At 38.0% G+C, this 13,784-nt stretch overlaps 1 protein-coding gene across 1 annotated transcript in view; it reads left to right on the forward strand.

The window, feature by feature from the left end:
• RPH3A (rabphilin 3A) overlaps nucleotides 1–12,489 on the forward strand; it is a 395,508-nt gene extending 383,019 nt beyond the window's left edge. The window contains exons 19-20 of the mRNA XM_089677017.1: nucleotides 580–676; nucleotides 5,199–12,489. Of these exons, the coding sequence (XP_089533143.1) occupies nucleotides 580–676; nucleotides 5,199–5,329 (228 nt within the window). The 3' untranslated portion in view covers nucleotides 5,330–12,489. The remainder of the gene's footprint in view (nucleotides 1–579; nucleotides 677–5,198) is intronic.
• The last annotated feature ends 1,295 nt before the right edge of the window (nucleotides 12,490–13,784 follow it).

Consider the following 13,784-nt stretch of genomic DNA (forward strand, 5'->3'; position numbering starts at 1 on the left):
GCCACAATTTGGAGACCACTGCCATAGATAAAAGCTATATTTAATGTATTCTATCTTTAGTATTTGACCATAGCAACAAAAAAAATCTGAGGTTCAGTGAAAACTGCAAGAGCCCATTCAAGCAGGTCATAAATAATCTCAACAATGTTGACATTTTCATTATTTTGCCTGAAATAAAATTCGCCAATGAGGGGGAATTAGACTTCCAGACTTTGTTGTAGATTGAACTGTGTGAAATTATCTGGGCCCATTGCTCTATAGAATCTACATTGTTTGCATTATATTATAGTTACTTATAAGTATTATGTTGGACCAACGATAAGAAAGATAGGCACTGCTAAACTTGCGCACAGAGAAGGACAGCGTAAGCCATCTAGTGGACAGTTTTTACTGCTTGTCTAGAGAAGTGACTGACATTTCCCATAGGTAGCTGGAAAATCATTTCCTGAAGCCTTTTGGCTTTGATTTAAGAACCCCAGTACATGTTTCCTTCTTAATTTCAGCTTCTTAAATTATGTAAAGCTGTAACATGAAACTGTAGATTAGTAGCCTAATACAGCTTCAACTTTTTTCCTGTAGGAATTCTTCTTTGATGTAAAGCACAGTGATCTTGCAAAAAAGCAGCTGGATGTATCAGTATGGGACTATGATATTGGAAAATCAAATGATTATATAGGTAAGTTCTGTTCATCACATACTGTATATTGTAGTCTAATGCCACTAGTGCAGTGAGATATCTGACACAGCTTTATTTGCCATGAAGCTTAGGGCAGCAGGGCAGCTTGTGGTTACTTTTTATTTCTCTCTTGTCTTGCCTTCTCTTAATGTTTGTTATTAAATTTAGGATAGAGCATTGGGGGAATGAAATCTCAGGGGCTGCTGAGAGGTGCAACAAGCTATTTTATATATCTTGTGACACGCCACTATCTCTTCTTCCACCTTCTTTGTGTACTGTACAGGTAAAAAGAATATATATGGTATTGTCCAAGCTGTATGCAAATGGATAGTGGGTAGCTCAGAGGAGAGAAAGTAGGGTAGCCAGGCGGCTAAATCGTTGAGAAAGCGGGACACGGGGCCAGGAGGCCGGTAGATCACTGCAATCCTCAGGGAGGTTGGAGAGAATAGCCGGATGCAGTGGGTTTCGAAAGAAGGATAGAGAGGGAGGGTTAGGGAGGACTTGAAAGGTGCTTAGAGATGACAGAAGTAGACCAACCCCGCCTCCTTTCTGACCGCTGGGCCTGGGTGAGTGGGTCAAGATTAGGCCTCCATGGGAGAATGGTGCGGGGGAGGCAGTGTCAGCTGCTTGGAACCAGGTTTCGGTGAGGGCAAGAAGGTTAAGAGAGCGGGACACGAAGAGGTTGTGGATGGAGGTGAGTTTATTGCAGACCGAATGGGCGTTCCAGAGTGCACAGGATAACGAGAGGGTGGTTTTGGGGAGCAAGGGGACAGATATAAGATTGAGGGGATTGCGGTGATTCCCGGGGGAAAGAGGATGTCTTGTGTGTGGGCGAAGTAGAGGAGGGCCAGGGTTCGGGGAGATATCCCCAGAGGTTAGGAAGGTGGCATGTGAGTGGGATGTATACGGGCGCGCATGCCTTCCAGTCCTGGCATTAGGGTCAGCAGGAGAGTGGGGTATTAGCAAGAGGTGATGGGAGCAGTAGTGAGGAGATGGGAGCAGTGAGGGAGAGATGTACAGGTTTTTCGGGTGGAGCAGAGGGGCAGAGAAAAGAAGTTTTGGGAACACGAGAGGACTATGAAGAGGAGGAGTAGGGGAGACATTTAAGGGTGTAGGGAGTGGGGATCGGGTATGGAGAGATGGTTTCCAGGGCGCTTGATTGCAGATTGTCTAGCGTGCAGTAGAGTTTCTTGTTGAAGTATCTTTCTGCAGCTAGAGTTCTTGTCCTTTGGGTCAAGCTGGGCTGGGGTCGGTGTGAGTGGTATCTGGGTGGTCGGATCTGGAGCGATGTGTGGCTGTTCCTTGTCCTTTGGGTCAAGCTGGGCTGGGGTCAGCGTGAGTGGCGCCTGGGTGATCAGATCTGGAGCGTTGTGTGGCTGTTTCTTGCGGGAGGATGTTCGTACCCCCCTGTACATCAGTGTCTTCAACCTACCCTTCACATCATAGCCACTTTTACATCCCAGTCCCCTGTTTACATCAGAGTACTCAGTTACCCATTCACATCACACCCCCCCTTTACATCACAGCCCCTCCCTTTAAATCCATATCCCCAGCCCTCCTTTCACATCATATAAAAACATCACAGCTCCTCTTTACATCACAGACCCCCCTGTCTGTGATGTAAAGAGCAGCTGTGATGTTTTTATAGTGCAAATGCCAGAAAAAAACATTTGTTGACTGGACCTCTGTTAATTTCAATTCAAGACCCCTGGCACATGCCTTTCTTTGGTAGTAGTGTTAACAGAGCATTATTGTATGCAATTTATGTGACTGTAATGTCAGATTTCACCAGCAGGAGGCACTGCATATAGTATTTTGAGCCTGGATATGGTTAACAAAGATATTATTTGTCTTCTTCATGGAATGTTCGGAGGCACTGGAAAAACACAATATAATCTATTTGGCTTGAAAAAAAATCCCAAGTCATGCTTTCTCCATTTCTTACAACATTTAAAAACATGATTGTTTCTAAACCTTGTTAGTTATACACAAAACACAGTTTACCTTTTATTTATACCCATTTATCAAGACTTGTATGACAGGTTAATTATTGCCTTGGTAATGCATGAATGCAACTTGATTGCACTGCATCAGCGTGTACAATCAGACAGAAAAGATAGCTGATAACCTTATCATTTTGTTAATCAAAGCTTCATTTCCAAATAACAATTGCACATAACAAGTTTGTCATCAAAATATGAGCTCAGGTTCACTGCTGTTAATACTATTGCCAAAATACATATGGCTATATGAAAATGGTCAAACATACATGCTGATAGTCTGTTTATTTTTGTCATTTCATAGCTGAGATGAAAAAATGGCCACCTACCAAAGTAAAGGACCAACATCATGACTTAGAGGGTAGGAGGAGCAGGGCCAGGCTCAGCCTTCCTCACTATGCTAGAAGATGTGTTTTTATTGCTGCCTTTCCCTCTGTTGTAAAGATTTCCTGTTCTGTCAGACTGACTCCGGCTCTCTGCTCTGCCCCTCCAGTGCTCACTGGAGTGCCGCTCTGTGCAGAGGGCAGGAGTGGTTGGATCAGGTTCTCAGTAGCATGTGGAAAGGTTGAGCCAGCTGCTGGTCATGCATCTGGGTGGATCCCAACATTATTTTCAGGATACCTGCAGAGCTTGAACCAGCTCTGTGACATCAGTTGACAGCAGACTTTAGCTTATCCCTATTTCCAATTCATGGTGTAATATTCAGGAAATTAGCTGGACACCAAAATATTTATCACAAAACTTGTGTGGGGGGTGGGTTTATCAAGTAAATTACTGACAAGATAAGTCGCAAAATATGCTGCGTTTCTTTCAGCATAGTTTGTGTGACAAGTTTACAGACCTGTGTGTCTGTATTCCCGACCAGTCAAGTACAACAGTTTGCAAAGTTCAAAGACATGTATTAAATTGTGGTATATTGTGAGCATCATGATGTCATCAAGCCCCTCCCCTAAGTGTTGCACCACAGGGTCACGTGGCTTCCTCAGGGGGATATGATTGGATACCACCACGCTCTGGGAGTATATATAGTTGACAGCGGCCATTGAATCAGATGATTTGGAGGGGTGCCCCAATACTTTTGTCAATATAGAGTATATTTGTGGGTGCTCAGCCGGGTGTTTATTATCATTATTTTCACATTTAACATCACACATTGGACTATATTATGTATATACAGTATTAATTTGGATATTTAGTTATCCTCACTGTTTTTTCAACATAAGGAGAGTTGTTCTGCCGGGTGTTTATTTTTTGCTTACTGTTTATTTATTCTTACACTAAATGCTTTATTATATGTGCAGTATGATTGAGTATTATCCTTTAGTCACTTTTTTCACCCGTAGGAGAGTTCCTCAGCTGGGTGTTTACTTTGCCTTTATTATGTATGCAATGCAGGTTTGACATGTAGTATTGTCATTTTCATTATTATCAGTCACCTTAAGGAGAAGTGCTCATCCAGGGGTTTACTTTGCATTTATTTATTATTTATGCACTGATGGTTTGATATTGATTTCTGGTATGATATTTGACTTATTATTATTATTATTTAGAGAGTAGCACAGCATCATTCTATTTGCATTTATAAAGTTCAAAGACAGATTTATTACAGAAAAAAGGCTGATTTCCACTTATTTCATTCAGACACTGAGGCGTCCCTAGGGTCAGTGTCACCTGGTGCGATAACACTTGGTGACACCACCTCCGACAATCCCCGCAGGATGGATCGGATCTGCGGATTGAGTATAATGGATCGGAGTCCGATACATTATGCTTTCCAATCCGCATATCTTATCCATCCTGCGGGGATCGTCGGCTTGCTTTACAATTTACCTTTTCGTGGAGCGGGTCCGGTGTCACCCCGTATAGGTTGCATGCCGACGATCCCCGCAGGATGGATCGGATATGCAAATTGGGGAGGATAATGGATCGGACTACAATCCATTATACTCAATCCACAGATCCAATCTATCCTGCGGGGATCATCGGCTTGCTTTACAACTTACCTTTTCGTGGAGTGGGTCCGGTGTCACTCTGTGCGGTAGGTATTACCCGGTGAGGTGCGCACCCCCTGCACCTACCTAGGAACGCCACTGTTCAGCCACATTTAATTTACATCAACAGTACTGAACACAAAAGACGCATAGAAGTTCATTTCAGCAGCATAATGCCCATACATAAGTCCAAATTCCTAGCAGCAACAGTAATCTCACCTAGTAATGAGTTGGAACCTCTTCTTTTCCATGCTACACTCAGGGCAGTCTACACACACCTGACCGCCTTAATTTTTTCCCATTTCTTTTTCACCTTTCCTTTCGTTATTATTTCCCACTTACAAATGTATATATTGTTTCTACTTGGCACAATGAAAAATCTATCCAAACCCATTGCTAGTAACTAGTTTTAATCAAATCATGTATAAACACTTCTGTACAGTGTTTGATTTTGCTGTATGGTAAGCTTCTACACATTGCTATTATCTGACAGTTTTATTTCAAGTTATTATGTCTGGATTCTATCTGTAGGGGGCTGTCAGCTGGGCATCAATGCCAAAGGAGAACGCTTGAAACACTGGTATGAGTGCCTGAAGAATAAAGATAAGAAGATTGAGCGCTGGCATGTTCTACAGAATGAAAACCATGTAGCAAGTGATTAAATGACAGCTGCCGTGTTCCCCAAACGTTCACGCTCTGTACCAACTCACTGTAAACTTTTTATGTCTTGTCTTCCAAAGCATTCACACTTTTAGCTTTTAGAGATAGAGAAATTATAGTTGCTCCTAGTATATTCTTTATTAGATATAAATACTGTTTTTTTGTTTGCCTTCAGAACAAATGCTGATAGATGAATTTAAATGATACATGTGTTTCTCAGCCTTCCTTCTCATGCTTACCAATCATGTTAATTGGCACTCAGTTCCTATTTAATCGAAAACTACGGCAAAGGAATATAGATATATGGCTCATAGGAAGCAATCAGCCCGAAGGTTTATAAAATGTATTTTGCCATCTTATATGTGGCTATGGGCAACAGCACTATTCCTTTGCTTCTGTTTTTATATATGAGCCCCTTTGCTCTACAGCTAACTGTGAAAAACGTGCAGCTTATCAGACGTTTGCATTCACTTTACTAAGCACTGCTTGGGCAATGACAGTTTACAATGCAATGCAATTGGTTATAATGGGCAGCACCACACTGTCTACACAGTTACCTGTGGAGCATGTTTTAAAGATGTTCACCACAGTCACAACAAAATCTACATATATTACCACTGCTGACTGGCAATCTGATATAATATACTGTAAATGTAAACTGAACTTTTTTTTAATCCTCTACTAAGACACAAACTCTTTGCACATTTATTTATGGTAAATGCACTTCTTGTCTTGCTATATGGAAAAACTGTTACTGTCTATCTAACAGGCTTGGATTTCCACCATATATTTCATTCTACAAAATAACTATTTCAGAGCACAAAACAAAAATATCGATATTTTCTAAGGATAATCACTGTCTGACTTCTAGTAGTTTAAATAAAACCATATGCTGTAAATGTAAAAACGTGGTGAAATTAAGACATTTTGCAGTACACCTTGATATTCACCTATTTAAAGACCAGAAAATCAAAATTCAATGATTTGTGTTTCCATGTTGCTGATGTGTTTTAGACTAATATAAATCCAACTGAAGGGGTTTCCTACTTTGAAAAAGTGGTTATGTGAATCAGACCTGTCCTTTTAGAACCACAGGGGGTTATCCCTGTCTTGTCACTGGTTTGTTACATTCCTAATTGTTTTCTACAGTTCTTCCATAATAAAACAATCACACTACCTTTAGTAATAGCACACTGAACTTGGTAGAATGTGTTCCCCACAAGGATTTAAACTATTGGTCCTTGACCTTTTTTGTGTCAGAAACACCTTCATGACTTTTATCCAGAATAACAGAAATATCAGATTATGTATTTTAAGACTTTGTTTTCCTAGTGACAATGTCGTTAATAACAAAATAACCCAAGTATTCTTAATGCATAACTAGAGAACAAAAATCCTCCATAAAGTATTTTTTTTTTAATAATAATTTTGTATTCACCTACATGACTGCAGACCACAAGCTTTGGGTTTGTGGATCTCCAGTGGACAATGGGTCAGTGGCTGGGAAAAGCTAATTTGTACTATAGTAAGAGACATATTGCATTGTCCTTTGTAGGAATACCATGAGTAATATAATATGTGAATAGTTTACCTATTTTTAGAACAGTGAGAAAATCCCTTTAAGTGTTGCTAATGCAATGTAAATATTCAAGATTGTTGAATTTAAAGCAATCTTATATGCCGGTGTTGACTGAAAGCGACAATATCATTTTTGCTGGGATAGATAAATAAAGTATAATACAATGGCTGATAATACCTTTCAAGTAGAAAATATTTCTTTGGGTTCTTTTCCTTACTGGTTACATGACCAAGGGTGAATGCCTAGGCTTCAGCATGCTGACTTGCTTTGGAGGAAGCCTGGATTAGCGTTTTCTACTAGAAATGGTAATATTTTAGCACTTATTTTATTTTTTTAATTCAACCCAGCAAATTATCATTTGAGTATAGGTCAAATTTAAATTAGCTGTGATGGCCTACTGATATTTATAATTATTCCTTAACACATTAAAGTCTACTCAAAGTCTTATTGAAAATTACTGAAAGATATTTAGCACGTAGTGAAAAAGTGCTGCAATGGTTTTTGGTAAAAAGGTTTCAGCAGCCTTAAAATGTCCTTTCCCTCCCATGTAACCTGCAGTTGAGGACTTTTGGTCTCTGTGTCAGAGCTAGATCGCTGCAATCAGCAAAGCTCAGGCTCCTTGGTGATTGCTATGCTGTAGTTCTGACAGTAAGGGGGGATGTAGGATCTCTAAGGAGAGACTACCATTCTCACAGAGAACAATGATCCTCCTTTTGCAGACTACGGGCAAGGAAATAATATTTTAGAGGTGCTGAAATATCTTTTAACATACAAACTATGGTAAGACTTGCAGTACCATTTTCATTGCATGCTAAAAGTATTTCCATAATTTTTACAGATACTTCATTTGAATGTGAGTATCCAACTCAAAATTTGATTTACTATCTTTGAAACCTTTGAGACTTCATCAGATATACTGTTTGTATTTTTATATGAACCTTTTTTTGGGTTCTGTGAACAGTCTGTGTCAGGATAGACATTTTTCTGGATCATTTCTAAAGGGACACATAATAGCACATGTAAAATGATAGAATTATTAGATTTAAATCTACTAACATATATATTAGACTGTAGTCATTTTAGTCTAGAAAGTAAATCTTAAACTTACTGACCTGCAGCAGCCGTATTTTTGGACCAATATTTTTACAATTTATAATAAATAGTATACTATAGAGTGAACAGTTCTAATCATTCCAAAATAAAGTTAAAGCGTTAGTCTACCCAAAACTAAGATTTTCATTTTTGGTAGATTCTGGCTAGAGGTTTATATAACCTACCAGTGTCCATCCATAACTGAAATATCAGCTTAATGGACAAATTTGTTTCATAGAAGATTATTTCATGTATTTGTAGTGATTGGTGCAATACAACCTGAAATGTTGTTTGACTCAAATATATGGCATTTTACAGTTATTGGGTGTTTGGTAACACAGAGATAAGATATTAAACTTCTATTTAAATAATATTTATGTTTAAAGTGATAAGATAAGAGAAATTCATGGTAATCCCCTTATTAATGGTGTATATGTTTAATACAGGTGTCATACCACTTCTACTGTAACTTATAGTCATACTAGATATTTATTGCCATGCTTTCTTTAATTTAGACATCTTGTTGTTTCAGTGCATATAGTTTATCAGTATTGTTTCCACATTTAACAATTTATTGAAGTTAAGTAACAAAAAACTGATAAACCATAATTTATTAGAGAATGGCATATCTGTTACTATGAAATTCTCAGAAATTACGACTGTAACTCCATGTTTTCTTTTCTTTACTTATAAATATTTGAAAAGGCATGACCAGTAAGTCCTGTCTACCAGCAGGTCACTAGACTGATGTCAAAGGAAAGTATAATTTTGTTTTGTATATATTTTAACAGTGGCCAACTGTGGCTGTTGGAGGTGGAGGGCAACAATTTCTGAATTTTAAAGGCTACATGGTGCTCAAATGTAAAGCCTTGTGGTCCACAAACCAATGGCTTCAATATCTTTTTCAGGGCAACAGCTGCCACAGGTTTTTAATATGCCAAATAAAGTAACATTATCATTCCAACCAAAATGTCATTATAATGTCATCCACCACCTGAATAAATGTCAACTAGTGCCAAACCAATGTCTGCTGGTTCAACCCAGCATTGTATTGATGAGAAATAAGAACATAAGAATTTCAGGTTTGTTGTCCATTAAAATTTCAGTCCCCCAATACATATATTTCAGTTATGATGGACTGAATCTCCCCCTGGCTTACTGTATCGCTCAAGAACTTCAGCAGCAGAATTTATGAAAGTCCTATTTTTGTCACATCTACAGCGTCTTATTATTACCATTCACAGTCATGTACATTCGATATAGAAACAAGGGTGTTTTAATGAAGCAGTGAATGTGGCACTGTAGGTGAATTATAGCAGAATTTTGAAACACATTCATCATGAAGATTTTCCTGCAGTGTATGTTTGATGAATGTCACATTCAGTGCTTTTCAAATATACCCCATAGAGTGGTCCTGCTTTGCAATGGTCATGGCAGGTGGAGAGAACCTAAATGTGGTCACCTGTTTTCAGTGTCCTTGATAGATGTAAGAAGCAGTGATTTGATCTGTGAGCATATACTGAAATATTAATAATAATATGTACACTATTATGAAATAGCCAACCCACTTCCTGCTGTTTTTACTTTGAAGCAGATATATATATATATATATATATATATATATATATATATATATATATATGCTGCTTGTTCTCTTTTCTGCATGGAGCTTTAGCACTTTAGAACTTTCTTGACTTTGTACTTAAAATCTAGCTAGATGCTTTCCTTAATAGGCCTGAGACTTTCTGCTTGTAAGTAGTTACAGAAGCACAATGCTTAGCAAAACTTTAATCTTTCATTATTGCCAACTTGTGCATGTCACCATCTTCTTCTGTAGAAACGTGTCTATATACAAGCAGGTCATTTTATTCCAGAGAAAGTTATCTTCCTCAACCCATTTTACAGGGTCTGAGAGCATTTATCAATATAATTGTTAGCATTCTCATACTCTAATCTGTTCTGTGTGGTCCTCTCTGTACTATTTAGACTTTAATACACCGTTCATCTGAAAGTAACACCTGTCTGTTTTACTCGGGGACTTTTCTAGCTTTTTTTTATCAAAAGAAGTAGATCTCAACAAAGTCTGTAATGTAGTAAGTATACTGTAAAGGTGCACAAGAAGGATTTTTTTGGGATCTTTATTTTCATGCCAAGGCCTAAAGTTGCTGAAGCTGTGTGAAGATATTATGATGTGTGCAACAGTTTGTCACATTTAGCTTTATATATTTATACCTAGAGAAAACATTTATATTAAAAATATCTGAGTTGCCATATTCACTTGATAAATGTCTGGGTTCCATGAGCAGTGTGTTCAAAGACTAAATTAGTTATTGTCGTCAAAGTGTCAAATACTTAAATGAAATAAACCCATGCAGTAGCAAAAAAGTTTTTAGTATGGTGATACTTACAGCAGTAGAACAAATGCTGGCCTAAATACGGCCATATCATATTTCACATGACATTGAGATGAAACCTGATTGATCATTATATGCAAGCTCTCCACTTATTTCCCCATTTTTAGAAACAGGCCGCATTTCTTTTGGATTATCCAGGAAAAGTACTTTTTGACGCAATCCGTTTGACCATTTACAGACCTAGGCCCACTAAAAGAGCTTTCATAAAGAGCTACATTTTATCAGTTCAGTTGTGGTAAGAGAAATTGGTTGTCTGATATTGCCAAATATACTCCTGGAACTGGTTTAGCCTCGAACTGGATAGGTGTCTATGAAAGTATATTTTCAATACCCAATACTTCTTAGCACTACTGACCTCTGATCAAGGCTGGGACCTGCGAAGTTAGATTTGTAATTTATTTTGAATTTACAATGTTCATAACTAAAAATAGTCTTTTTTTTCAATCAGGTAAATAGTTCACAATGGAGCACAAGTGCAGAAATCACAGCACTACCAGCCCATTAACACTTCTTTCAGCTCTCCAACTGAATGTCTGTACCTTGTTGCAAAAGTAAAAGTCTACAGGAACCTGGCAATGCACCCGCGATCCATTGATCGTGGGTGCAATGCTTTGCAGGCTCCTATGCAGAAAAAACCCCCATAAATGCACATTTTTCTTCCTGCTAATATATGTTCAATTATTTTTTGTGGAAAAGGTGGCCTTTAAGTCCCATCTGTTGACTGAATCAGAGGAGGGACTTAACCAAGTAATCACACAGTCTGCCTGAAAGTATAAAGACACTGCTAAAAAAATAAAAGTAAAAGATCAGTCTGTAAACTTGTAAAAAAAAGTTTAAATAAAATTGATCATATTTTTCATTTTATAACCTAATGGCTATAAAGTATGTATTAGGCTGTGCACAATGGTCTTTACGTTTCTTGCATGCTGGTATAGAGATGTGTTTGACCTTTACCTGACTGCAGCTCATACTGCCACTTTACCTTACATCTATACAGTACTGAAATGTATGTTCTGGCCAAACACTATGCCTGCAATGCAGTTGATCACTGCTGTAGACTGAAATGATCTGCATTCAGTTAGAGGCTGAAGACAACTCACTATAGGGTCCTACTTCTATTAGTACTGCATCATGCATTTTCTGTACATTATGAAACATGGAAACCACAGAAATTTTAGGATACATTTTATTTAAATGTTGCTGTTATCAAAATACAAAGATGCTTCAGTGTGCATACAGTTTTGATTTAAACATGGAAGCATCATCATCAGAAAATGGCTTTTCTGCACTTTACATACCAAGGGTGCATATTGTCCAGTTTTGAAACATTCTAATGTGATCAGTCTCTCTATGTATGATAAAAGTGAGGTTGAGACTTCTGTTAACAGCTTTTAACATAACACAACTTTTGTGCTATCCCTAATTTATGCTTCCATTTGTGTTTTGGAAGTCTTCAGAAACCCTATCTGTGACATCACCAGGACGTCTGGATAATGGCATTGTAATGAAACTTTTTCCTGTCAAACAATATACGGTAAAAATAAGGTCATCCATTCATATGCATAAGTAGCTTGTCAAAAGATTACAAAAAAAAAACTGCATAAATAATACTGTAATCAGATAAATCACTGTTACAGCCTGTCAAAGGAATGCTGGTAGGGAAAAGGTTAATATTTTAACAACCTTGTTTTTCTCCAGACAATCAGCTTTTTAAACAAACTAACTGTTTCCTGGTTACAAGACTTCTTTCCTAGACAAGCCGTGCTTAGAACGATTTAGCCATCTTCACTTTGTGTGTTTATCCTTTTCTATTCTTCAAATGCGCCATTGTCAGATACATGAGCCGAGCAGAATTTGTTTTTCTTTGTAAATAACGCATGCAAATATGGACTGAAATGGCGCAGAGACTTGTATGCTAATGTTTGCATTTTAAAAAGCATGATGTAACTATAAAAGAAACATTGTCAGACTTAAAAGCTGATGTTACCCACAAACTAGATTAAAAATGTCTTCCTCTGCATGCTACTAGCACACATTGATCTCCTTATGTGATGTGTCTAATAAAGAAAACACTCAAGTTGGAGTAGTCATGTTTTTTTTTTTTACACTTTGTTAAATCTTTGTGGCAACTAAGACACTAACATCAACTCTGGTTTTAAAAAAAAGTCGATGAAAGTATGTATTCTTAACTCAAGAGAGTGCGTGCTATTGGTCTCTGCCTCCCCCAACCAACTCTCCAAATTCCTGTTAGAAGTTGGCTACGTCTGATTTCCATGGTGCTGCTTTATGTAGGAACATAGCCACCCTCTATAGCCACCTTCTCTTGCTCACTCCTGAGATTGACTGGCCTTGGCCTCCTTCAAATCTGCAAATTCCTTTTTCTTGCTGCTGTGATCCAAATTCCTGGTAAAGGGTGGCTACATTTGATCTGCAAGGTCCTATTGTGTGTAGGAATGTAGCCAACCTCTCTTGCTCACTCCCGAGATTGACTGGCTTTGGCCTCCTCCAAATCTGCAAATTCCTTTTTCTTGCTGCTCTAATCCAAATTCCTGTAAAAGGATGGCTATGTTTGTTCTCCATGGTCCCATTATATGTAGGAATCAAAAATGAGAAAAAGAAAAAACCTTTTGGCTTTAGATATACTTTGCAGCCAGACAATCAGTGTTTTCAGTGCTTTAAGCACAAAGGAATCTTTATGTCTTTGTTTGAAGTCTCCTCTAATTTTGTTACATTCTTATTGGAAAATGTACAACCAGAATCTATGATCTATGTTCAAACTGTACAATCCACTTATTAACATTCAACAAAGAAAGACAGATATGGCATGACATCTTCATAGGCTGCAGAGATGTGAGTGGTTCTTCTAACTAGCTCTTTTCAGTTTGGAGTGAATTTACTTAGTTTCCTCTAGATATGGCCAGACAAAACAAAAAATTGCCATACGCTTGCCACTCTAAAGCTGGTAATACCCTATTAAAAATGTGTACATTCAGTTAATTTTCTAATCTTTAAAGTGGAACTTTATGCCTAACCTGATAAAAATAATGTTCTATATCAAGAAACATAGATTCCACATAAACAATTGTTACCAAAATTAGTGTGTGCTGTAAATTGCTTCCAGCATTGCTCCTGTTTTTTCTTGCTGGAGGCTGCCATTTTGCTGAAGCCCAGAGCCCCTGAGCAGCATTAAATCTCTAGGCTGTAAATAGTTCAGCCTCTACTAATTCGACATGGCCTACGGTTCCGAAAAATACTGAGCATGTGCAGAGCAGAGGGAGACCTTGTATTACTGGACTGTAAACTGTATAGGCGCTTATTTTTAATGTTTCACACGCAAATGGGGCCATCCTGAAGTGATCTAGCAGGACTTAA

The sequence above is a fragment of the Staurois parvus genome, unplaced genomic scaffold (genome assembly GCF_062004578.1).
Source record: "Staurois parvus isolate SC_StPar_1 unplaced genomic scaffold, SC_StPar_1.0 ptg000014l, whole genome shotgun sequence".
Classification (NCBI taxonomy): Eukaryota; Metazoa; Chordata; class Amphibia; order Anura; family Ranidae; genus Staurois; species Staurois parvus.